The sequence below is a fragment of the Geotrypetes seraphini genome, chromosome 1, assembly GCF_902459505.1.
Source record: "Geotrypetes seraphini chromosome 1, aGeoSer1.1, whole genome shotgun sequence".
NCBI classification, from domain to species: domain Eukaryota; kingdom Metazoa; phylum Chordata; class Amphibia; order Gymnophiona; family Dermophiidae; genus Geotrypetes; species Geotrypetes seraphini.
The window spans coordinates 131163319-131190343 of record NC_047084.1 but is presented as its reverse complement, the minus strand read 5'-3'; the positions used below and the strand labels follow the sequence as shown (position 1 = coordinate 131190343).

The 27025-nt window shown below is 44.1% G+C and overlaps 1 protein-coding gene across 2 annotated transcripts in view; it reads right to left on the bottom strand.

Annotated features, from left to right (window-relative positions):
• SPATA5 (spermatogenesis associated 5) overlaps window positions 1–27025 on the bottom strand; it is a 460802-nt gene that overhangs the window by 34447 nt on the left and 399330 nt on the right. For both annotated transcript variants that reach the window (XM_033938624.1, XM_033938615.1), the window contains exon 15: window positions 26252–26416. In XM_033938624.1, coding sequence (XP_033794515.1) covers window positions 26252–26416 — 165 coding nt within the window. The remainder of the gene's footprint in view (window positions 1–26251; window positions 26417–27025) is intronic.

The window sequence follows — 27025 nt, the reverse complement described above, 5'->3', positions numbered from 1 at the left end:
GGCTGGTTCAACGCATCCTATCTCATAGAGTCTTCACGTCCTTTCTACATATTTCTATTTTTACTTCTTGCCTCTCCTGGCTGTGTTATCCCTTTCTTTGCTATAATTGTTGTAGTTCATCCCTTCTTCCAATTTGTACCAGTCCAGGTTTGTATGTCTGTCTGAAATTTTGTCTATGTATTGTACTGTTTTCCCCATTTTTGAATTGTAATACGCTTTGAAATATTTGACAATGCGTGTATATCCAGTTTTAAATAAAACTCCCGCTGGATTGTCTTACTTCAGGGTTTCCTGAGAATATCTAAATTATTTCTGGAGAAGAAGTGAGCACTTTCCAGCTGCAGACCTGCCTTCTGTTTTCAACCTTGCTAAGCTGCTAAAGTTGCATCTAGGGCTTCTGCCTTTTAGAACATAGAAACACGATGGCAGATAGCCCATCCAGTCTGCCCATCAGCAGCATCCACTATCTCCTCCTCTTCCTATTGGCTAAGGCTCTTTACACCTACATTGTGAGGCCATAGAACTTTGATTATAGAAACATGATGGCAGATAAAGACCAAATGGCCCATCCGCAGCATCCACCATCTCCTCCTCTCCCTATTGGCTAAGGCTCTTAACATTTGCATCTCCTCTTCCTATTGGCTAAGGCTCTTTACACCTACATTGTGAGGCCATAGAACTTTGATTATAGAAACATGATGGCAGATAAAGGCCAAATGGCCCATCTAGTCTGCCCAACCGCAGTAACCATTATCTCTTTCTCTCTCTTAGAGATCCTACATGACTATCCCAGGCCCTCTTCCAGGAGACTGTTCCACGCATCTGCCACCCTTTCCTCAGATTACTCCAGAGCCAATTACCTCTTAACTTCATCCTATGCCCTCTCATTCCAGAGTTTCCTTTTAAATAAAAGAGACTCAACTCATGTACATTTACACCACGTAGGTATTTAAACGTCCCTTCTTCCGCCTTTCCTCCAAAGTATACAGATTGAGATCTTTAAGTCTATCCCTATACGCATTAACACGAAGATCACACACCATTTTGGTAGACCTGTGGCTGCAGCATCACAGAACTTGGCCTAGTAGCCTGCTTGATGCTTACACCAACCAGCCAAGCTCTGTCTACATGCAACACTCATGTCTTCCTCTCTTCCCTTATGCCTCATTGTGTTTCTCTTCTCCCAAGTTTCCATGTTTTATTAAGGTTTGATATACTGCATTTCAAAATTGTAATAATGTGGTATACAGTTTTGGTTTTTTTAATAGTTAAAGAAGGGGGGGAAGGGGAAGAGAAGAATGAAAGGAAGGAAGGAGAGAGGGGAGAGAGAGCCATAGTCAATAAAAGAAAAGAGGAGCGAGTAGAGTGCCAGGATGGATCATGAATCTCACATTACTCAGGGTTCATATGTGTTTGTAAAAAGATAAGATTTAAGAGTAGCCTTGAATATCTCGAGTGAGGTTTCTAATCTGAGATTTGAGGGGAGAGCATTCCAAAACCAAGGCCCTGTTACAGAAAAGATGGAAGAACGTCTAGAGTCATATACTATTTGTTGAGCGGTACGTACAGCAAAGAAGGTTTTGCTGAGGAGATCGTAGCATATGGGCAGGTATGTAAGCTGTTGATCAAGGTAGGGTGGTATTGTTCTTCATCCCTCTTTTCTTCACTCTTCCTCCCTCTGTCTCCATCACTCACTCTTCAGTTCCTGAGTCCCTACCTTGAAAGTTGCTTCTCTAGCCTTTCAGGGGCACTCGCTTTCTCCTTCCCTCCTTCTAGGCCCAGTAGTAGCTTGACCCTAGCCACTAGTGCTGCCCAATTCAGGGAAAAAATTTTTGATTCGTTTCGATTTGATTCAGCCTACTGAATCGATTTTTCAATTCAATTCAATTTTCCCACCCAATTGGGCATTATTTTCAAACATCCTGGCAGGTTTATTTTGCCCTCTCCAACCCCACGCTGGCGCTGTGGTATAAACAAAATAAAAATACGCTTCCTTTCTCTGTTAGATCCTAGCTCACGCTCACTGTCTAACACCAGCACTGGCAGGATACACATTTCAAATCTGACATATTGTAATCACAAAATAGAAAATAAAATTATTTTTTTCTGTCTTCCACTGCCATATTCAACATTTGTTTCTGTCCCACTGTCTACCTCTCTCACACTCTTTATTCCCCTCCATGCAGCATCTTTCCCTTCCTCCCCTCCATTATCATGTGTAATATTTCTTTCTCTCTCCCCATGGACCATCTCTCCCTGCCCTCCACCCTATGTCCTACATTTCTCTCTCTCTCTTCTCCCTCCCTTCCACCATATGCAGGATTTCTCTCTCACACCTTTCTACCTCTTTGTTTCATCTCTCTCTTCCTCTCCTCCACCCCAGTTCTTCCTCTCTTTCTCCCCCCATGTGCAACATCTTTCCTCCCCTACTACCCATCCCTCTGTGCAGCAGCATACCACCGACCCTCCCATTGTCAGACTGCATACTTCCGAGGCCTCCTAACGCAGAGGCAGCGCTCTGAAAGGACTGCTTCGTGGCCTGCCCCGCTAGGGCTTCCCTCTGCCATGTCACTGATGATGTCATCAGTGACATGGCAGAAGGAAGGCCCCAATGGGGAAGACCGCAAAGCAGCCCGTTCAGAGCACCGCTGCTGTTGTAGCTTTAGGAAGCCTCGGAGGTATGTCCGGTCTCACCGGAGTGGGGTCGCTGAATTGGTGAGTCCGATTTTCTCAGACAACAAATCGATTCACTGAAGTGAATCGGTGAATTGGACAGTATTACTAGCCACTTCTGTTCCAGAGGCTTGTTTTCTCTCATACAGGTAAGGGCAGCAATTTGGCCATTCCACGAAGGAGAGTAACAGCAGCAATAGCATATTAGTGGTGCCTGACAGATAGGCCTGTTCACCTCTGTCCAGGCGATAGATGGAGGAAATACTGTCTTTCATATTTCTGACTCCAGTGGGCGTCAGGGAGGAGTGTGTGGCTACAGCCTCAGCACCCTGGGGTTATGGGATCAAACCCCACGCTGCTCCTTGTGACCCTGGGCAAGTCACTAAGTCCTCCATAGCCCTTTAGATAGATTGTAAGCCCTCCGGGACAGATACAGAAAATGCTTGAGTACCTGATTGTAAAACTGCTTAGATAACCTTGATAGACGGTATATAAAAACCTAATAAACTTGAAACTAGCAATGTCCAGTAGTTCTTCCTAAGAATAGCCTTTCTGGGTCAGACCAAAGGTCTATCAAGCCCAGTAGCCCGTTCTCACGGTGGCCAATCCAGGTCACTAGTACCTGGCCAAAACCCAAGGAGTAGCAATATTCCATGCTACCGATCCAGGGCAAGCAGTGGCTTCCCCCATGTCTTTCTCCAGGAACTTGTCCAAACCTTTCTTAAAACCAGCTACACTATCCGCTCTTACCACATCCTCTGGTAACGCATTCCCCATGTATGAGAGGGGTGCTGAAAAGTTCTCAGCCTAAACAACCAACTTTCTAAATTCTGAGCGTGAAATTCTGTAGCTGAAAAGAGTGTTATGAGGGACAATCAATAATTTATTTACCTCAGTAGGAAAGAAAAGAGGTTTAAAAAAAAATTTGTTTTATTTTTCATACATTTCATCCACTTTTCCTGCAATAACTTTAATCCCTTTGAAAATAATTCTTCTGTTTGACCTTCAAACCAGGATGTCACAGCTTCCTTGACATCTTCATCACTTGAGAGATTTCTTCAAAACTCGGAACAGGAAATAATCTGAGGGAGCCAGGTCAGGGTTCAGCTGCTGAAACTCACATTCTCGGATGGCAGCCTATGGTTGTTGAGACATGTCGTGAAGCAGCAGCACATCTGCTGTGAGTTTCCTCGTCTTTTCTCCTTGATTAATTCCCACAAAGTGATCATGGTTGAGAATTCAAGGTGGATCTTGTGAATCTTGTCATGGAAGAACTCTGCCATCATCTGGGGGGAGAGTGAGGAGGGAATAGGAGGTGGGGGTACTTTGTGTAGAGAGCTGAGGTGCCTACCGCTGTTTTCTGTTTTATTTTTTTTGTTACTTTTAGATTTCTCTTTTCATCTTTCTATGTTGATTATTCCTTTACTTTTATCCAATTCATGATTTATATTCAATCACTCCTTCCAACCAAAACTCCTGTAACGGTTGAATCCTACCTCTGTGTGCCTGATGAATGGACCTGTGCATTGTGCCAGAAGTTCTTCAGATTGCTGTCGCTTCCGTCCTACTGATGGCTTCTTCTTGGCGGTGTCCTTTGTGTTGGGAAGACTTCTATTTCCTTCGAGCTACTGCGGCCCCTGTCTGACTGGGCCTGGTTGACGTTCTGCGTCCCAGAGTAGCGTCAGCGGAGGATCGGTGTGGGGACATGTGATCGCTGTTTTTCACGGACGCTGGAGGATCAGGTGCTGAAGTTGGTCGGACCTGATGTCGGAAGATCAGGAGATGCAACAGACATCGGAGAGGCTGTGGAGGGGAGATCCCTCGGATGCTGGATCTGTTATGGCGTGCCTCCTCCCTTTGCCAGCAGTCTTCGGCTGTTGGCCCTCTCCTGCGGTTGGGATCCAGAGATCGTCTTTGGCCAATGTTGGACTGACACTGAAGGACCATCTCGGCCATTATATCCTACTGTTGCCTTAATTTTTTTCACATATTTTGCTTTTCTTTCCCATTCCTTTTTCTTTTATTAAATGTTTAATATTGTTCTCTTCTTTCTACTATATGTACAAAGTTCTTACTACCACTTTCAGGCTGCATAGCTTCGATTGTGATCCAGTCCGGGACAGACAGGGAAAATCTATGCGCCTTATTACTATGCCATGGTTTTTCTTGTCTAATCAAGTTTCAAGTTTATTTAAAATTTCTTATACCACCCAATCAAGCCTTCTAGGCGGTGTACAAAAACGCCAAAACAATACGCCAATTAAAATACAATTTAAACAAATGACATTTTTTAAAGACATTGACGAATGGGAACAAAAGGGAAGAAGGGTTAGAACTACACTTGAGAGAAAGAAAGAAAACACTCAAGGTAAAGAATAACAAAGGGAGGGGAACTGAAGGTAGAAACCTTTCTTGAGTCTAAGTCATCCTTAAAAGGACAGTTTAAGTTACAAAAGCATCAAGGAAGAGAAATGTCTTTAACTTCACCTTAAAATTGGCAATCCTTGATGTATTCCTTCTGTACACTGCCTAGAACCGCAAGGCATTGTGTGGTATACAAATAAAGACTTATGTTATGTTATTATACGCCATCTAATGTATCATACAATACAAAGGAAAAAAACGTAACCCCACGGGCGAACTATAGGAACTAAAAAAGTAGGGAAGGGACACAGGTCAAACCACTGTGTAAACATAAATAAAATGTAGCAGGCATATAAAGTCCTTTGTAATAAAACATATACTGGACCCCAACACGGTCCGTGTTTCGGCCACAACGGCCTTCTTCAGGGGTGTAAAAAGTAGCTCAGTAGATGGCGCCAAAGGACATAAAATCAAGCAAAAACAAGGTAACTTGATGTTGCAGTAAAGCGGAACCTTGTAATTCTTCCTGCAAGTTACCTCATTTTTGCTTGATTTTATGTCCTTTGACGCCATCTACTGGGCTACTTTTTACACCCCTGAAGAAGGCTGTGGTGGCCGAAACACGGACTGTGTTGGGGTCCAGTATATGTTTTATTACAAAGGACTTTATATGCTTGCCACATTTTATTTATTTATAAATCTGTGTGATTTTAATTGAAATTTGTTTCACATTTTAAATAAACGTATTTGTTTACACAGTGGTTTGACCTGTGTCCCTTCCCCACTTTTTTTGTTCCTATTATACGCCATCTGCCATTTTGACGCCTAGTCTCCCAGCCTCACAAGGTCCTCTTCCAATTCTTCACAATCCTCTTGCGATTTAACAACTTTGTGTCATCAGCAAATTTAGAAGTGAAGTGAGTGAAGACCATGGCCTCCACCCCCTCAGCTGATCCAGGGAGCTTCCACCTGACAGCACACCACATTACCACCAAGCAATGCGGCTAGCCCACAAAAGGTCACTTGTAGCATTTTTCTGGCCTGAACTGGTGTGTTTGTATATCCTTGGTTTGAAAGTGTGTAGGCCCAGATAAAATATTAAATCTGGCACTGTCACTGAGGTTTAAGGCCGGAGCCAAACCCAGTCAGGAAGCAAATAAAACAGAGCTTTTTAATTAATGGTTGCACATTTCCACAAAACAGATTTACAGCTTACAAGGAACAAAGTCCAAAAGCAAAACAGCACTAAGAACTCTCTTTTGTATTCAATTTGTTTTCCTGTTCTGACCCTGAACAAACAATTAAAGCACTCACAGACCCATGTCTGTTTTCCAGGCCTCGTCAACTAACAAATCTATAGGACTTTTATGATAGAACCATTCCAGGAGTTGTGTGCTGATCATATAGCATTGCAAGTCCAGGATAAAGGGGTAACAGCAGAGACACAGAGGCAGAAAAGTGCTTGCGTTTGAATAGGAAGGATGTGTTTTTCTTCTGTGTGATGTAGCGGCCGCTTCATGTATTGGGTCCTCTTCGATTAAGTGGCGTCTCGTCTCTAGCCTTCCTCTTCCACTGAGCTTAGACATGTAGAAGAAATAATATCTCCTGGGCTCAATAAGGAAAATGGGGAAAAAGAGAACTAAAGGTGATATTTGCCTTTAATTTTCATTTTAAAATCTCTTTATTAGGATTTTAATACAACAATACACAAGTCTCTTATGAGAGTGTCTGATTGAAGATTTGAGCTGCCACCCAGAACATTCAGTTGAGAGCGGCTGCATTCTAATGCTGTTTGGTTTCCTGAAGCAAGAGCATGAAACGTGTGCACGTTGAAACCAAGAAACCAAGCTTTAAGTTAAGCAAATTTTTTGTTTTCTAATATTTATTTGGTATGAATTTGGCATAAATTTGGCACTATTTACTGCTTTAAAGTATGAAAGATACAGCAATGATTGGGTGGTGAGGTGGCAAAATAGGGGGGGGTTTACCTTCTGAAAAAGCCCCTCCATGCCTCTGAGCTGATCTTTACATATGTATAGCTTTATTTAGGTAATTTTTTGGGCAGTGTTCCGATATTACTAAAGATGGATGAAAGGCAGAAAGTGAAGGCGGAGAGAAAAATAGTCAGTGGACAAGAAGGCCCTGGAAACATAGTTAAAAGCACAGAAAAATAAAGTCACCAGACAAGAAAGGTAGGGAAAATGATTTTATTTTCAATATAGTGATTGAAATGTGTCAGTTTTGAGAATTTATAGCTGCTGTGTATATGAAAAAGGAATGGAAAAAAATTGCATTATAATTAGTAAAGGGGGCGGGATCTGGGGAAGAGCTTGGGAGGGTCTAGGGCGGAGTTTGGGAGGTCTGTGGCTGGGGGAACTCAGTTGATATTTGTTAGACTTCCCTGCTGGCATTTCAGGGCCTGTCTGGAGGGCCTCTGCGCATGCCTGGATGTCAGCGTGATGTCATCACGGTGACGTCCACGCACTTCTGGGTGCCTCGAGCCGTGGCCACTACCTTTAGTGTGCCCCGGCTCGAAAAAATTTGAAAGACACTGTAGTAGAGAAACCATCAGCCAGAGGTAACCAAATGTTCAAAACTCCCTTTAATGGGTGTTCCAGAGTGAATAAGTCTGTACAAAAGAAAACTAGTTACGCAGATTGTCCATAGAAACAATGCCAACAACTTCATTGGGTGAACAGTTCTAGGCCTCTCCCACTCTAGAGTCTCTCCCACTCTCAGAATGTAAACTCGCTCCTGATGATGGTCCTTCAGCCTTTCCCTCTGTCTCCACTGCTCCCAGATGCAAGCCCCATCCCTGGCTGGGACTGTCTGTTGTGAAGAGCTTCACTCTGTTCTCTGCGACTGAGGTTCAGGTTCTGGTCTGTCTGGGACCAGACCTGCTGAACTCCCCTGTTCAAGTCACTTCCTATAGGAACAGTTGTCTCCTTCCTTGGTGCACCAAGAAATAGCTGAGATTCAGGCTGACAAGCCCGTCCTTTCTCTTACTCCCTAGGGCAGGGTCCCCGGATGGGGTTCCCCACTCGTTGCTTCTCTCCATGATCCTAGTTGGACACCTTTGGATTTCCCTCCAAAAGCGAAAGCTCTGATGTTTTGGGGCCATATTCTCACCTTCTCTGAAGCAAGGGCCCAGAATATTCCTCCTATAACTGCATTTAGGGTCCTACTATAATGAAATTTAGGGTTCAATAGCCACAATATCAGCTTTAAGCCATCACTAAATCTACCTGTATAAAATGTGATCTCCTTGAGTGATTACATTTCTACATTTTTATGTTAAATAATTTTTATTAAAGTGTGTGGCGCAGTGTGTGATTAGAGCTCCGGCCTCAGCACCCTGAAGTTGTGCGTTCAAATCCTGCGCTGCTCCTTATGACCCTGGGCAAGTTACTTAATCCCCCATTGCCCCAGGTACATTAGATAGAGTGGGAGGGAAAAATGCTTGAGGACCTGAAGAAATTCATAGAAAACCATTCTGAAAGGCCCTGCTGGGGATGGCCGCGAGCAGCCTCTTTTGAGGCTGCCTCCCACTGACTGGCTGAGCTTGGGGTAAGGAAGGGAGGGAGCAAGTGAGGGGATTCACGGCTCAAAGACCACCGCCTGCTTCTGCCCCTTCGGGGCTTGAGAGGGGGAGGGGGGTTTGCGGTTCAGGACCGCTGCCACCGGTGCTTCGAGGGGCATTTTTTTTTTTTTTAACCAGCAATTCTTTTGCCAGTTGGGTGAGAGTGCCGGTCAAACCAAAACAAGTTTCTATTTGCTCTAACCCAGGGGTGTCCAATGTCGGTCCTCGAGGGCCGCAATCCAGTCGGGTTTTCAGGATTTCCCCAATGAATATGCATGAGATCTATTTGCATGCACTGCTTTCAATGCCTATTCATTGGGGAAATCCTGAAAACCCGACTGGAATATGGCTCTCGAGGACCGGAATTCCCTACCCCTGAATTAGATGAACTTTGAACCATGTTTTCTTCTTACTTGATGCTTTATTTCAGGGGTGTCAAAGTCCCTCCTCGAGGGCCGAAGTCCAGTCGGGTTTTCAGGATGTCCCCAATGAATAGGCATGAGATCTATTTGCATGCACTGCTTTCAATGCCTATTCATTGGGGAAATCCTGAAAACCCGACTGGATTGCGGCCCTCGAGGACCGACATTGGACACCCCTGCTCTAACCAATTCAGAACGGAGCACCTCACTCCCTTCCTGCAGAAACTACACTGGCCACCAGCACCTTAACCTTCAACCAGACGTTTCCGTAACTTACCTGGTTACACTGGACTGCTAAACACACAGTCGTAATCTTACCTGCATAAGTTACCTGAGCAACTTTTTGTGAACCATTTGTGTATTCTGATAGGGGTGATTATTGGCGCTGTTCAGTTAACTTTCTTGGCACAGTCCATATTAATGCCTCAATTCCCTCATCCAACATGAAGAGGCCCAGACACAAAGTTATCTATTCAGTGGCTCCAAGTTTTATACAGTAAGAGATTTCGCCATGGTGCTGTACGATCAGCTCTCAAGGCACTGCCTGGACCATCCTGCTTCTCCAGATCATGCAGCTAAGAGACAGGCTCCTGGTTTGACCGGTTTTAGCTGAGCTTCCAGTTACTGTGATGGATAAAGAGAGGGGGACAGCTCAGGTACGCTCCTACCAGGAAGCTCTGGGAATTCTTAACCGCAGTACAAAAATGCTAATGCAGATAGGGAGCCCGTCGGTTTAATAAAGCTGCGAGGAAAATGCACAGGACAGGCTGGCAGCGAGATCCACGTTGACGCGGTCCATAATCAAAGCTGATAAGTGATGGCGATAGGATCACCCGTCCGTAAAGGATTTCTGATTTTAGACAAACAATGGCCAGCGGCCAGCGTTATCTCCCCTTCCACAAAGTTGAGCTTAGCATTCCTCCCCTTCTCTTCCCAGCTCGAAGGGAGGGGGAGGGGGGTAGCAGGCAGACAGTGGCTTGTGCCTGGCACGCTGGCAGCAGGGCAGTTACGGTGCACAGAGTGTTCCCACACGAAAGCTTTGTTTTCTCTTTGCTGTAAACATCCTATCTGTATTAGCCTCCGGGTACGTGTAGTAAAAAAAAAGAAAAAAAATTCCTTTTCATGCCAACTTACATAAAACTTAACCTGCTTGAACTTTATTGATACAGCGTAAGCCTTGCTATTTCTTACAGGAGCACTCCAGCCAACTTGAACAGCAGTCGGGCTGCTTTTCTGCTTACTGCGTGCTGATCATGGTTCGTGCATGAGACATACAGACGCACCTGCCTGTCAGCTCTCTGGGGCAGGAAAGCCAGTGGAGGCATGGCCTAGTGGTTAGAGCGGCTGCCTCAGCACCCTGAGGTTGTGAGTTCAATCCCAGCCTGCTCTCTGTGACTCTGGGCAAGTCACTTAACCCTCCACTGAACCTGCCGGGACAGATAGGGAAAATACTTCAGAGGGCCTGATTACTCTTCAATGTACCGTAAACTGCTTTGGGTGAATCTCTTCATGAGAAAGGCAGTTAATCCAATTTTTTTTTTTAAAAACAACAGTTGTAATGTCTTGAGCTGAGGTAATGAAAGGCAAATAATTACATCCAGAACTTAGAGTCCATGACCACTTCTCTAGGAAAGGGAAAAAGAAGGACCACAAATTGCCAGCAACAGTGAAGCCAAATCAAGACCCTGGACCAATGAGCCAAATTTTTCTTTCATTCCAGAGGAGAGAATCCTGCTTTTGAACATTCCTTCCATCATTAGAAATCTAAGACAAGATAGTATAAACCAAAGGAAATAAGGTGATCCCTTTTTTATTGGACTAACGCAGGAGTAGGCAATTCCGGTCCTCGAGAGCCGGAGCCAGGTCAGGTTTTCAGGATCTCCACAATAAATATGCATGAGATAGATTTGCAAATCCATCTCGTACATATTCATTGTGGATATCCTGAAAACCTGACCTGGCTCTGGCTCTCGAGAACCGGAATCGCCTACCCCTGGACTAACTCAATGCATTTTATGATGAGCTTTGGAAGGTCACCCTTCTTCAATTCAGAAAAAAGCAAATGTTGACACATATCAGTGTATATCAGGAAAGCATTTCAGGGGTAGGAAGAGGCAGGTGTGGGTGGGCAGGAGACAGAAGGGGGGCAGAGCAGGTTTAAATGTCTTTCTAGTGGGAAAGAAAGCATTAAGTCCTGTCTGGTAGGTGTCAAAATACCTTATTTTGATTTCAAAGGTTTGACGTTCTTGGATTGTCCTCAAGTTCCCTTTTAGTCTTCTCACCATAATATCACTGGCGCAGTGGTCAGTTTTTCCAAAGTGTTCTCCGACAGAGGTGACATCCTGGTTGGTATTGCAAGTCTTAATATGATATTGAAGTAGGTTGAGTCTGGTCTGTAGCATTTGGCTTGTTGCACCGATGGAACATGCCTCTTTGCACTATACCACATTAGAAGAGGAACCTGGGAAGGATCCCTTTCTGCTGAATGTTTTTCCCATACGAGTGACCGTGGGATCTTGTACAGTTTGAAGTTTGTCACATCACAAGGATGTGTGCCATTCTCTTCTCTGTGACTTTGTGTGGGGAGCTTGGTTGTTTCAAATTAGGTGGCTGATGGAAGACCAGCACAGATGGAGCTTAACCCAGATCTGGCCTTTCTTTCCCACTAGAAAGACTTCTATCTCCTGCCCACCCACCCCTGCCTCTTCCTACCCCCAAAATGCTTTCTTGACATTTTCTTTTTTTCTGATTTGAAGAAGGGTTACATTTGAAAACTACTCATACATTGCATTGAGTCAGTCCAATAAAAAAGGTATCACCTTATTTACTTTATTTCTTTATACACTTCCCCCTCCATATTCACGGTTTTAAAACAAAAAATGCTTTTTCGGGCTCTTTTAAGCCCTGTAAGTCCCCCCTTAAGCCTTATCTGGTGGTCTAGCGGGTTTTCGGGGCAGGAGCGATCTTCCCACGCTCCTGCCCCGTGCAGATCGCTCACAGGAAATGGCTCGAGACACTACGGGAGCTCAAAGCAGCCATTTCCTGTGAGCAATCTGCACGGGGCAGGAGCATGGGAAGATCGCTCCTGCCTGAAAACCTGCTAGACCGCCAGGTAAGGCTTAAGGGGGGGCTTTCAGGGCTTAAAAATGCCGGGGGAAGTGGTGGTTAGGGGCAGAATCGGCCCGAATATTATTTGCGGTTTTTAATATTCGCGGGCTAGTTCTGCCCCAACCACCGCGAATACGGAGGGGGAAGTGTACTATCTTTGAATATGGACTAACACGGCCACCACACCATTTCACTCAAATCTAAGACAGACACTGCTCTGCTGACTGGCACTAGAGATATAAAGTAGGAAAACAGTACAAAGAGCAGCAGAGCTCCAAAGCATGAATACAGCATGGACAGCTGAAGAGCTGACCATCAAAGCTTCATGAAATGTCATACTGATAAATACAAATCATGAAGACAGCATGGACAGCTGAACAGAGGAGCTTCATCAAACTGCATGAAGAGAAAGTGCCTGTATATAAAATATAAAAAGCTTTGGCTGTATATCAAATGCATGACTCTTAACAATTAAAACGTACGCTTAGAGAAGAGATGGCTGAAGGTCACAGAATCATGATGGCAGATAAAGGCTAAATGGCCCCTCCAGTCTGCCCATAGATTTATATAAAATCCTTACTGGAGATGGACAGGGAAACGCAAATCAAGTGTCTGTCAAAAAGTACAAAGACTAGGGCATACTGCAGAAGTTATCAAGGCTAGAAGGCAGCCGCCAACCGGAAGTATCTCAGTACTCAGGTGAGTCTAATCGAATCAAAGCATTTCCATTCCTCTTTACCAATAAGATCTAGGCAGATTACAATAAGAGAAATATGTTCCTGCATTTAGTAACATATAACATAGCAAATGACGGCAGATAAAAGACCTGAATGCCCAAGAGGTCCACGCATTATAAATTCAGTTGTCTTTCTTTGATATTTCTGGGCCATTGACCTTAGGTCAGACCAGCTGGAGTTGCCGTCGAAGTTCTCCCCAGCCCATCCTAAACCAGTCATTTATGGGACACAGTTCTGGCCTCAGTTCTTCAATTTATAGCCTTCATTTTCTGACGAGAGATCCTCTGTGTTCGCCCTACACTTTTTTTGAATTCTGTCACCGTTTTGCTCTCCACCACCTCCCATGGGAGGGCAAGACTGATTGCGGGTGCTTCACGCAATAATATGGATGGCCCATATTATGCCAGTTCTGAAGCAGTTAAGAACATAAGCATTTGCCCCTGCCAGGTCAGACCAGGGGTCCATCGTGCCAAGCAGTCCGTGCCCAGCGTCCCCACAGGTTCATGACCTGTAAGTGCACCTTACCTAAAACGTTCATATGCTATTTATTTAATATCCTGTAAAGTAACCCTCTATCTGTACCCTGTAATCCCTTTCTCTTCCAGGAAGTCATCCAGTCCCTTTTTGAACCTCAATAATGTACTCTGTTCTATCACCTCTCCTGGAAGTGCATTCCAGGTCTCTACCTCCCTCTGAGTGAAGAAGAACTTCCTAGTATTCATTCTGAATCTGTCTCCTTTCAATTTTTCTGAATGCCCTCTTGTTTTTGTTGTCCCCGCTAGTCTGAAGAATCTGTCCCTGTCCACCTTCTCTATGCCTTTCATGATTTTATAAGTCTCTATCATGTCCCCTCTCAGTCTCCGCTTTTCCAGGGTAAAGAGCCCCAGCTTGTCCAACCTTTCGGCATATGAAAGGTTCTCCATGCCCTTTATCATCCTTGTTGCACTACTCTGGACCCTCTCGAGTATCGCCATATCCTTTTCAAGGTACGGCGACCAGTACTGGACGCAGTATTCCAGATGTGGGCGCACCACCGCTCGATACAGTGGCAGGATAACTTCCTTCGTTCTGGTAGTGATACCTTTTTTGATAATGCCCAACATTCTGTTCACTTTCTTTGAGGCCGCTGCACATTGTGCCACCGGCTTCATTGTTTTATCCACCAGAACCCCCAAGTCCTTTTCTAGTTTGCCTTCCCCCAGTACCCTCCCTCCCATCGGATAGCTTGTACATGGGGTTCCCTTTCCCTATGTGCAAGACTTTACATTTCTCTACACTGAAGCTCATCTGCCATCTATTTGCCCACTCACTCAGTTTGTTCAGGTCTCTCTGCAGATCTTTGCATTCCTCAACAGTTCTGACCTGCTGGAGAGTTTTGTGTCATCCGTGAATTTGATAACTTCGCACTTTGTCCCCGTTTCCAGGTCATTAATGAATATATTGAACAGCAGCGGTCCCAGCACTGACCCCTGTGGGACACCAGTTACACTGGCTTCCTGTACAGCAGAGAGTCCAATATAAAACAGTCTCAATTGTACATCAGGTTTTATATCATACTAAACCAAACCTTAAGCTTATATAACGCATCATCTCCACAATCGTAAAGCTCGGCATGGTTTACAGGAGCTTAGTAAGAAGAAGGTTTAAAGGAACTTAGTATAAAGAGGGAGCACCGTAGTAAGGGTTGGAGGAGGAATATAGAGGGAAGAAAGTGCTACATTTTTGAGAATAGACAAGTTTTCAGATGTTTTCAGAATAGTTGGAAGGAGCCCAGATTCCGAAGTGGGGTAGTAAGGTTATTCCAAAGCTCTGTGATTCTGAAGGAGAGAGATGTCCCTAATTTTCCCGCATAGATGACGCCTTTTAACGAGGAGAAGGGTAGTTTAAATTTTTGGGTGGATCTGGTGGTATCAGGGCTCGAGCAGTTCCAAGATAGTGGAATAAGGGGAGGAAGGATGCCGTGTAGGATCTTAAAAGTTAGGCAGGCGCATTTAAAATGAACCCTGGAAATTACTGGAAGCCAGTGAAGTTTGGACAAAAGCGGGGAGACATGGTCAAATTTACTTTTTGCGAAGATTAGCTTAGCCGCAGTGTTCTGAATCTGCTTAAGTCTTTGAAGACTTTTCTTGGTTAGACTTAAATAGATGGAGTTGCAATAGTCCAGTCTGGAAAACAGCCCCTGGATGTTTTCGAAATGTGTTGGAGTTGTATTGGCCAAGAAGGGAACTAAGATCTGCACAGGATATGAGATTGTCATTGATGAAAGGGAGAGATGTGATACATACCAGGGTCGGGAATTCTCTGTTTTCAATAGTAGGGGTGAAATTTTGGAACTCATTGACAGGCCAGTTACGATTATGTAAACCCAGGGATACTTTTAAGAAACTTTTGAAGACACAGTTATTTGTCAATGTATTTATGTGAGTATTTCAGTGATACTTTTAAAAACTCAGGAAGATTTAGTTATAGGACAATGTATTTATGTGAGCGAAATGAGGATGTTCATAACGGAGGATGTAGGAGAGTTTATGAATATAAGTTGTATTGTTATTATTTATTCTCTATGTTGTTTTAAAAACTGCCTAGATTTTGGCAATATATAGATTTTTTTAAATAAATAAATAATCTGAAATCACTGGACAAGTTCCTGCTAAACTGGGACATACGCAGGTGAGGCTGGACTCATTTAGAGCACTGGTCTTTGACCTGGGGCCACTGTGTGAGCGGACTGCCGGGCACGATGGACCCAGCAGCGGCAATTCTTATGTTCTTATGTTCACTGGGTTTGCGTATCTTGCAAACCCAACAGAGCAATATTACAGTATTGTATTTTCACGTATATTACCCACGGGTCATACAGTTTTGGCTTCCTGGCAGACGGGGTGCGGGGAATTAAATCAGTATGTTTTTACACAGATGGAGGCCTTTGTATAGTGGTAATTATGCTTATAGAGAAAACACACACAACACAATGTCCTTTTAATTAACCTAATGAAGATAAATGTACAGATCCCTCATAGGCTTCAGTTATCAAATTCGCCATTAGAAGAGATGGTCGAAACAACCCATTGGTTTTCCCTTTGTGAGAGGACCAAGCTTTCCAGGTTTTCCTCCAACTTTGGCCATTCGCAGTCTTACCATTTCGTGCCATTTAACGTTGAAACATAGAAACAATAGACGGCAGATAAGGGCCTACGGCCCATCTAGTCTGCCCACCTTAATGTCCCTCCCCTACCTTTGCCCTGTGAATAGATCCCATGTGCCGATCCCATTTGGCCTTAAAATCAGGCACGCTGCTGGCCTCAATCACCTGTAGTGGAAGACTGTTCCAGCGATCAACCACTCTTTCAGTGAAAAAGAATTTCCTGGTGTCACCTCGTAGTTTCCCGCCCCTGATTTTGATGTAATGCTTTCAGATGGTCTTCTTTGCGCCGCTCACGAACAGATTTCTCGAAAGCTCTCATCCAGCTGCTCGGTTTCCGTGTTCTTTTGCATACTCTACGAGTACGCTTGAATTCCGCTGTGTTCTCATCTCACAAATATTACATACTGCTAGATCCATTTACAATGCAATGATGAGCACTGAAAAGGCTTACTGTGTAGGCCTATATATAGCCCCCAAATCATCAGCTCTGCAATTATAATGGGTCTATGCAAAAAACGATAGGATAAGAACATAAGAATAGCCTCACTGGGTCAGACCAATGGTCCATCAAGCCCAGTAGCCCATTCTCACGGTCACTAGTACCTGGCCAAAACCCAAAGAGTAACAACATTCCATATAGCATCCCAGAGAATAGCATGATTCCAGAAACCAAAGAGTAATAAGATTCTAGAATCCAAAACAGTAGCAAGATTCTAGAACCTCAAAGAGTAGCAACATTCCATTCAGAACTTCAAAAAATAGCAAGATTCCGGAATCCCAGAGTGTAACAAGATTCTAGAACCCAAGGAGTAGCAACATTCCATGCTACCGATATAGGGAAGCGATCAGTGGTATAGCGAGGGTAAGAGGTGCCCAGGGCAGTGGCACTCCTCCCCCACCATAGTCTCCACCTCCCCCGATCCTGCCTGCTCCATCCCCCCCTCTGCTCTTTCCCCAAATCCCTCCTGCTGCGTGTGCCCTCTTCCCTTCCCCATACCACTAGCTGAAGTTGTTGCTCGTGGCTCTCCCTCTGATGTCACTTCCTATACGTGGCACCCGGAAGTGATGTCAGTGGGAGAGCTGACGGGGTCGCTAAGAACACGGTGTTGACCGCTGCAAACAACTTCCACTAGAGGTATGGGAGAAGGGAAGGGGGGCACGCATGTGGAGGGGAGAAATGGAAGAGGGGGTGTCGGTGTCCCCACCAACATGGCACCCGGGGGAGACTGCCCCTTCACTCCTCCCCCCTCTTACTATGCCACTGGGAGCCATTAAAGGAATTAAGAATTTGCTGAATCAACAGGTGTGGGCTAGCTATAATGTTTTTTTTACATTAAAGCTTGATTTCAGTGGATTATACATAGGAGCAGGTTATATCCAAGTGTGGGGTATATATTACATTACATTACAGATTTCTATTCCGCCATTACCTTGCGGTTCAAGGCGGCTTACAAAAGATTTATAAAATGGGGTTACAATGGGAGAGCAATTGATTTACTAGAGTAGTAAAGAGTAGATCTTTTGTCAATTTTAGCGTTGTTAAGAATATGTGAAGTTAGGGCTGTTTCAGGAATTTCTTGAAAAGTATAGTTTTTATTTCTTTTCTGAATGTCTTGTAGTCTGGGGTGGTCATCAGAAGGTTGCGAAAATATGGCAAATGATCTGACTTAGAAGCATAGATTATAAATGGTTCTAAAGTCAGAAGGTTCTAACAGTGGCTTAAGATGGTGAAACATTTTCACTTTCAAAAAAGCCTTCTTCACGGTCACATTAAATTGCTTTTCCATATCCAAAGTGGAATCCAACCACCACCCCCCAACTAAAAAATAAATACATTTAGGACTTCAGCGATTGTTAACTTAATTTGTGCCTGCCACCCAGAATACGTTTGGATTGATTTTTAATTCATTTATAAGCATCCACTGGGAAATCTTCTCAATCACCTCAATTGTCGCTTGAAAAGTTATAGTCACAGGAAACGAAAGTGAAATATCGTCTGCACAGGAAAAGTATGTTATATCCAGAGATCTAGAACATTCTGCACTTTACTCTTACACATGAAATAAAAATGCACATCACAAAGCGTTCTCCAAGGTTCTGACAATGACTTATTCCACAGAACCTGGAGATTTCAATGTTTTGAATCCAATCTCCACTAGATCCACGCAAAAATTAAAACTATCCTACCCCTCCTTAAAAGGCATCTCCCTTGTTGGTAAACTTGGCTCTTCCCTCCCTTTCAGAATCGCTCAGCTCTGGAATAGTCTCCCTTCCCCTCTCCGCAATTTGAGCCCCTTTCTACCATTCCGTAAGCATCTGAAGACCTGGCTCTTCTCCAAAACGTAACCCCGTCCCCCTCCTGGCACCCTCACACCTAACCTCTCTTCTCTCTTACTTATATAATTCCATTGGAGTTCCGTTCCTTCCCTAACCATGTAAACCGTGTCGAGCTCCATCTGCGGAGATGATGCGGTATATAAACCCAAGATTTAGTTTAGTTAGTTTAGTTTAGTTTTAAAAATACAGAAAAACACCAGATTTTTCTAATCTGTCCAACAATTTTTCATGATTGACCAGGTCAACTGCAACAGATAAATCCAGCTGCATAAAATTAGTTCTCAAAGAACAGTTTCAGTGCTGTGATTAGGTTGAAAACCCGATTGTCTGGAATCTAATATTTGATGTTGAGTAAGGTGCTCTTATAATTGTAATCTTACCACATCCTCTAACATCTTGGCCAGTCATTGAATGGCACTGGGACAAATTTGTCCCCATCCTCAAGGGGTCTATCCCTGTCCCTGCCCCATTCCTGCAAGCTCTGTCCTCATCTGTATAAGCTGAAATGGAGATGGAGATAGATCCCACGGAGACGGGTACAAATTTGTCCCCGTCTCATTCTCTAGAGACCACCAACTGAATTGCTGCCATGGGGGGAGGGGCAATGCTTCAATATTGTGTTTTCAATTACTAGAGACAGGCATGTAACCTGGAGAACTGCCAGGCTTGCCTGTCCCTCACTATTGAAAATGTGATAGTGAAACAGCACCTCCCACTGGCAGGACTATAGCTGGAGGACTCCCACACAGCTTAGAATGAACAGTGGTGTCAACGCAACCATCCCCATCTGCTACTACTACTATTTATCATTTCTGTAGTGCTGAAAGGCGTACACAGTGCTGTAAATATAACATTTCCTGCTAAGAAGAGCTTACAATCGAATTTGAACAGACAGGACATCTTAGGGTTGGGGAAATTCTGGTAGATGGAATGGAACAATGGGTATAAGTGTCTAACAGTGAGTTCAGAGCAGCTTCAAAAAAGTGGGCTTTTAGCTTGGATTTGAAGACTGCTAGAGACGGAGCATGACGTATTGATGCAGGCAGCCTGTTCCAGGCATATGACGCGGCAAGAAAGAAGGGATGGAGTCTGGAGTTGGCAATGGAGAAGAAGGGTACAGATAAGAGGGACTTGCTCGATGAATGGAGTTCATGGAGGGAGCATAGGGGGGAGATAAGTGAGGAGAGATATTGGGGGGCTACAGAATGAATGCACTTGTAAGTCAGTAAGAGGAGTTTGACTTGGATTCGGAAATGGATGGGGAGCCAATGAAGTGACTTGAGGAGAGGGATAATGTGAGAAAACTATATGACAACCTAATGGCCACCAAAGCAGCCAAACTAGACAGACAAATCACCAATCTGCTGTCTTTGACCACAGACTACAAAACCTTCAAAAAAGAAACTAAAACCCTACTCTTCAAAAAATACATAAAACCTATTTAACACGACCAGTTCCTTCCCAAACTCCACTTACCCACTCTCTACCCATATCTAATCTAATATGTTTCTAATTACCCAACAGGCATCACCTTAACTTCTCGACAATCCTTATGTAATTCTTGTGTAATTCCTACAATTCTTATGTAATGTTACAATTCTTGTAACATCCTGATAACTCCTATGTAATCCGCCTTGAACCGCAAGGTAATGGCGGAATAGAAATCACTAATGTAATATAATCTAATAGCAGGTGTCATGGACTATGAGTTGTGCAGCAGCATTTTGACCGGATTGAAGGGGTAAGAGATGGATGTGTGGGAGGCCTGAGAGAAGTACGTTGCAGTAGTCTAAGTGTGAGGTGATGAGAGCCTAGAAAAGGGTTTTGGTCCCCCTATTAGTGGATAATTGGAATGATAGACTAATAAAACTGATTGAACATGAAGCCATAGCCTAATGGTTTGAACGGCTGCCTAAAAATGATTGAAACTATCTCATTTTATTTCAGCCAATCTGTTGGTTTCACTTGAAGTCATCCAAATTAAAATGGCCAGTTGTTGAGAGAATGGCTCCAAACCCAAATGCACGGAACTGTGGTTAGTTGTTTCCTGAACACAAAGTTTCCAAGGCTGCCTAGGTAATAACCTGCTAAAAATAATATTCAGACAAAATCCCCAAACCAGGAAACAGCAGCATCAACCAAGAAAGATTCTGGATTTCCTCCAGCATTGGATTCCCATCTGTTTTTAAATGACAACAAACTTTTGCATTAATTCGGAAACTTGGCCAGTGCAGGACATAGCAGGATGGTCCTAAGAGGGCTGAGGAGGGAAAAAGTTACATCACACTTTTCTCATTTCAGTCTCTCCTTCTGGTGGTATATTCCCCACTGTTGCACCAGAACACCGAGTCAACATATTGTCAAGGGAGCATTGCAGAGAGAGCTGATTCAGGGAGCCGTGCCCATCCCTTGTATTTGGGGCTTCCTCACCTGTACCAGTTCTTGACACTAAACTGTTCAGTTGCTAAAACTCATGCAGACTGTGAAAAATTGCAGGCAGACTGGGCATCCAAATAGCAGAGAAAATGGAATGTGGACCAAAGCAAAGTGATGTGAATTGGCAAGAATAATCCAAATGATAGCTATCAGATGTTAGGGTCCAGCACCCATGAAAAAGATCTAGATGTCATTGTAGACCTAACGCTTTTACCCAGTGATGTACCAAGGGGGGAGGGGTCCACCCCAGGTGCAGGCCGTGAAGGGATGCTTCTAGCGTTGGTGTCATGGTCCGGGAACTACTTCGCTGCTCTGCCGGTGTCGGGCTTTCCTCTTTGCCGGGTCCTGCCTTTAAGGAAGCAAGAAGTAGGCAGGACCGGCAGAAAGGAAGGCCCGTCTCTGGCCGAGCAGCGAGTTCAGGCTGCCGACAAAGAGACAGCTTACATACCTCTGAGCCTACCTTCTAAAACAGCAGCAGTGGTGGCTGGCCGTTGGAGGCAGAACAGGAGGAAATACTTTTTTCACTCAAAGATTAGTTCAGCTCTGGAATGCGTTGCCAGAGGCTGTGGTAACATAGATGGGTTTTTAAAAAAAAGGTTTGGACAGGTTTCTGGAGGAAAAATTCACAGTCTGCTCTTGAGACAGACATGGGGAAAGCCACTGTTTGCCCTGGATCGGTGGCATGGAATGGCGATAACTCTTTGGATTTGTGACCTGGATCGGCAATTGTGGAAACAGAAGAGATCCCTGGAGCAGGACATCATGTTTGGGAACACTGAGGGAAACAGGCGAAGAAGGCAAGCTGCAATCAGATGGCTGGACGCGTGGAAAAACAACCATGGGGATGACGCTGGAGGATCTCTCCGGACTAGCGCAAGACCATCTACCTATACTTGACTACTTCATGTGTACATATAGAGACAGCCCCCCCATTAACACATAAGTAAACTAGGCATGTGCCACAAGCCCAAAAGTTGGGACGGGTAAGGGGCTGTCAGATGTGCTCAGAATTCAGAAGGCTAGGATTGCCAACTGTCCGGATTTTTTCAGGAATCAAAAATGTGTATATTTAAGGTTCCCAGATGTCCGGGTTTTGAGGGGGTCTGGATGGCTTTTCAAAACCTAGCACTTTGTCTGGGTTTTCAAAAGCTTCCCCCGAAATTGTGTGAAGCAAGAGGGCCCGATCAGAGCAAGCAGTGGGGGCAGGAATGGGGCGGGGATGGGTAGGCCTGGGGGCGGGTTTGATCTGCAATTCATCAAGTCGCTAGGACTCGGACACCAGTCGATGGCACCTAACAACAACAACACTTACTTGTTTAATGACCGTAATATGTTAAATTCATGTGAAAGTAATAGGTTACTTTTACTTACTTTTTAATTCTTTTGTGCTTTTTGATTCAAGCTGTTTATGTGCCTCAAGGTTCAGTTCTTGGGCCTGTTTTTTTAAACATTTTTGTAAGCGATATTGCTAAAGGGCTGTCAAGTAAGATTTGCCTCTATGTGGATGATACCAAATCTGCAATAGAGCAGACAAATCTGATGATGTGAATAACATGAGGAAGGGTCTGAAATTTAGTAGCTAAAATTTAATGCTAAGAAATGCAAGGTCATGGATTTGGGCTGCAAAAACTTGAGAGAACGGTACAGTTTAGGGGGTGAAGAACTTATGTGCACGACGGAAGAGCGGTACTTGGGCGTGATTGTATGTGATGATCTTAAGGTGGCCAAACAGATTGAAAAGGTGACAGCGAAAGCTAGAAGGATGCTAGGGTGCATAGGGAGAGGTATGACAAGTAGGGAAAAGGAGGTATTGATACCTCTGTATAAGACTCTGGTGCGACTTCATTTAGAATATTGTGTATAATTCTGGAGGCAACACCTTCAAAAAGATATAAAAAGGATGGAGTCGGTCCAGAGGAAGGCTACTACAATGGTGTTTGGTCTTCGTGTTAAGGCATATGGGGACAAACTTAAAGATCTCAATCTGTATACTTTGGAGGAAATGTGGGAGAGAGGAGATATGATAAGAGAGGTTTAAATACCTACGTAATATAAATGTGCATGAGTTGAGTCTCTTTCATTTGAAAACTCTGGAATTAGAGGGCATAGGATGAAGTTAATAGGTGATAGGCTCCGGAGTAATCTAAGGAAATACTTTTTTACAGAAAGGGTGGTAGATGCATGGAATATTCTCTCGGAAGAGGAGGTGAAGATAGAGACTGTGTCTGAATTCAAGAAAGTGTGGGCACATAAGATCTCTTATGGAGAGCAGGATATAGTGGATGCTGTGGAAGGGCAGAGTAGATGGGCTATTTGGCCTTTATTTGCCATTGTGTTATTATGTTTCTATGATCTTAGAACACTTCTTCTTCCTTTCAGTACCACGAATGATCTAGGTGGGCCTATGATTGTATTATTAGGTCAACATTACGGGCTCTAGTTTGGCACAAAATCGGTGTCATTTTGTGTCATTTTATCCACAGGAGGAGAGCATGTGGCTTACACGGGTAGACGGAAAGATGTTTCCTTCCGGGGTGGTGCTCAAGGGCTAGGAACAGTCTAATGCCTCCTATTTTCTTCTTTCCTTTCTGTGATCCAGAAAGACACTGGCAGCAATTCATAGATGCTCTCAACATTGGAAGTTGTGTCAGAGGGGCAATTCGCATCAGATGAGAGGCCTCAAGCAGGCCACTGGCAGCATCTCTGAATTGCCGCTGTTGGAGACCTCTTGAAGACGCTGTTTCAGGTAGACTGGGGGGCAGATGATGGAGGGAGAGAAAGAGGATGGTTTCAGGGGGTGAAGAAAGAGAAGGTATGCAACTGGGGGAGAGAAGAGAGTGAAATGATGGACCCAGGGGAAAAGGGGAGAGAAGAAAGAGAAGTTTAGGGGAGTATAGAAAAAGAAATGATGGACTCAGAAGGGGGTGGAGAGGAGGGATGGAAGAAAAGGAGAAGTGATAGAGAAAGAGAGAGAGAAAAAGATGGACCCAATGGGGGAGAGAGGGAGGCGAGAAAGAGAAATGATGGACCCTATGGAGTGAAAAAAGAGAACAATGGTGAACTGAGGAAGGGAAGAAATAGAAAGAAATGATGGGCCTGAGAGTGGAGGGGAAGGAGGAAGAGATGTTGGATCATAGGGAAAGGAAGAAAGAGAGAAATAATGGACCCAGAAGGGGATGGAGAGGTAAAAGGGAAGAAAGAAAGAAATGATGGGCCTGAGGGCGGAGGAGAGGGAGGAAAAACATTGGATCACAGAGAAGAAAGAGAGAAATGATGGATGCAGGAAAGAAGAGGATGGATGAAGAGATGTTGGACCATGGGGCAGGGAAGGAAGAAGACCACAGGAGTAGTGAGGGAGGTATGAGAGAGGGAGAGAAATGTTACAGGGAGATGCTGGGGGTAGAGGGCATAAACATTCAGGTGCAAGGGTGGGGGGAGGGGAGAGAGGAAACACTGAGAAAGGGGGAATCATGTAGGAGAGGTCAAGGAAATGAATGAAAGAATGATAGTAAGTACAGATGGTAAAAATATGATAATAGGGAATAGAGGAAAGAGAAAGAATTAGAAGGCTGGGGAAGGAATGAGACAGGAACCAGGAGACCCATGGTATGAGAAAAAGAGATGGATAATTGGTTAGTAGTTGAAAGATAAACCTGTACAGAGCTTAGAGATTCTCCTATGCAAGAGGCACCCAACAATTCAAACTCTCCCTTCCTTCAATGAAAGGAATCAAAGGAATCAAGAATTTCAGTCAATCCTTGGTCTTCAAATTATCTCAACTATGGAATGAACTTCCTCTTATCTTAAGGGGTCCTGGTCCTTTTCAATTTTTTTGCAAATCTTTAAAAACTACTTTATTTGCCAAACACTTTGGAAATCAGTCACATTAATATGTTCTGACTGTTACTTTTCTTTGTATTTTTTTAGTTACTGATAACCGAGTCAAGCTCCATTTTGGTTGAAGACCTGGTAGATAAAGAAAAGTTTTAGTTTAGTTTAGTTTTAGGTAAGTAAGGAGGAGAGAAATGGACTGAAACCATGGGGGGGGGGGGGGAAGATTGGGAAGGAGAGAAAAGATGGAGGGAAGACTATGGGATGGTAGGGAAGAGAAGTTGAGATGCCAGATCCAGGGACAGATTTGGAGGTGGAGTACAGTTCAGAGCAGAGCGTGGGCAACCAAAATGGCATTCCACTACTCAAAGAAGATCCTTGAAGCGGTAGCTCTTTTTTCAATAAATTCCCCTGATGCAGCATGATTGCAAAACAGGGCCTGTCGGGAACTCTAAGATCGTCCCCCGTGCATTGCTAAATTAAATTAAATAGCGCTGGGTGATTACTTTCAACATAGAACATGACGGCAGAAAAGGGCCATGGCCCATCTAGTCTGCCCACACTAATGGCCCACCCCCTAACTACCTCCATGAAGAGATCCCACATGCCAATCCCATCTTTTCTTAAAATCTGGCATCCTGCTGGCCTCAATTACCTGTTGTGGAAGATTATTCCAGCGATCAACCACCCTTTCGGTGAAGAAATATTTTCTGGTGTCGCCATGAAATTTCCCACCCCTGATTTTCAATGGAATAGAAACATAGAACATGGAATAGAAACATAGAACTGCGGTGATCTTTCCTATACCAGAGGATACAAAGATATTAACAAGATAAGTTTCCTATTTTGTATAAGCGAATTTGAAATACAGTACTCCCCCAATATTCACGGGAGTTCCGTTCCAGGAACCCCCATGAATCTTGAAAAACCACGAATACGTTTTTTAGCGGGGGAGACAGGAGAGGGCAGCTGGAGCGTTGGCAAGTGAAGGAAATCACTCGCGGTATGCTCCGACCGCCTATTCCTGCACTAAAGTCGGGCCTCACCAATCAGGAGCTGCTTTGACACGCAGCTCCTGATTGGTGAGGCCCAATTTTAGTGCAGGAAGAGGGGGTTGGAGCATACCACGAGTGATTTCCTTCACTCGCCGGCGCTCCGGCTGCTTTTTCCTGCCCGGTCATTCGCGGTCGGAAAATACAGAGAATGACCGCGACCGCGAATGACCGGGGGAGCACTGTAATCATTTTTGTGAAACACTATTTATTGAACTTTATTCTTAGACCAAGGATGTGTTTTTCTATAACAATTATGCACTTGCCATAGTAGTTTCCCGAGTTTGTTCTCAGGAAATACTGAGGTCTTTTCTCCGTAGTAATTCAGAAACCTGCTTTACTAAGTATCTGGTATTGGATTCATTTTATGAATATTTTTTGGTGTCTACATAATATTCCACTACTCCTGTCATTTACTATGTTACTGTCTACTAACACAGCAGTAAACAAAATACAATAATCTTTCATTCCACCTCTAACAAAATATTCAGCACTAGATTATAGGGGTAAATGTCAGAGAATTAGAGGCATCTTGAGTCCTGGTGATCTTTCGATGACACCCTTACCTCAGCTCCTGAGTACGTCTCAGTCTGTTCGACCAGCTGGTCCAGGCAGACCTCCTCACTGACGGGCATGGAGCGAAAGCTCAGTCGGAAGATCTCCCTGCGCGTGGCAGCGTCTGGTAACGGCACGTAGATGATTCTATCAATCCGTCCAGGGCGCATCAAAGCCTGCAATGAGAAAATGAGGCATGTGGGTTATCCGCCTCCCTCAGCTGCCATGGATGCCACTCCAGAGAACATGCCAAGGGTCTGCTGGTCACCAGCACTTCAAAGAAAAACAGATTACTGGTGATTTAGGCTAAATCATGTTAATAACAGATATTCTTGAGGCATTCACAGAGTCAGATAACTTCCCCTCCATCTTAATCCGGAAAAAAATTTTAAAAGCATCAATCCAAGTCCATACCTTTCTTGGGATTCCAATTTCATTAAGCTTCAAAACAGTAATTTGTGGTCCACCACATCAAAAGCAGAAGCTAAATCAAACACAATTATTCAAACTTGTTTTCCCTTGCTCAATAAACTTCTAAGCCAGTGTCTTCTAGTCTCTCTGATTCAAGCAAAATATTATGTTTTACCAAATATTCCAATAATGCAATGTATTGTTATGAATCTCTCCATTGTTTTTGCAAACCATGGGATAAAATATATTGGTTTATACATTAGTTACATCTGCAATTAAATCCACGTTCAAAGTGAGCTCAAATTCAGGAATTGTAGGTAACTTTTATACCCCCTTAGGCAGGGGCCTTCTAAGCATTAGATTAATACAGTATT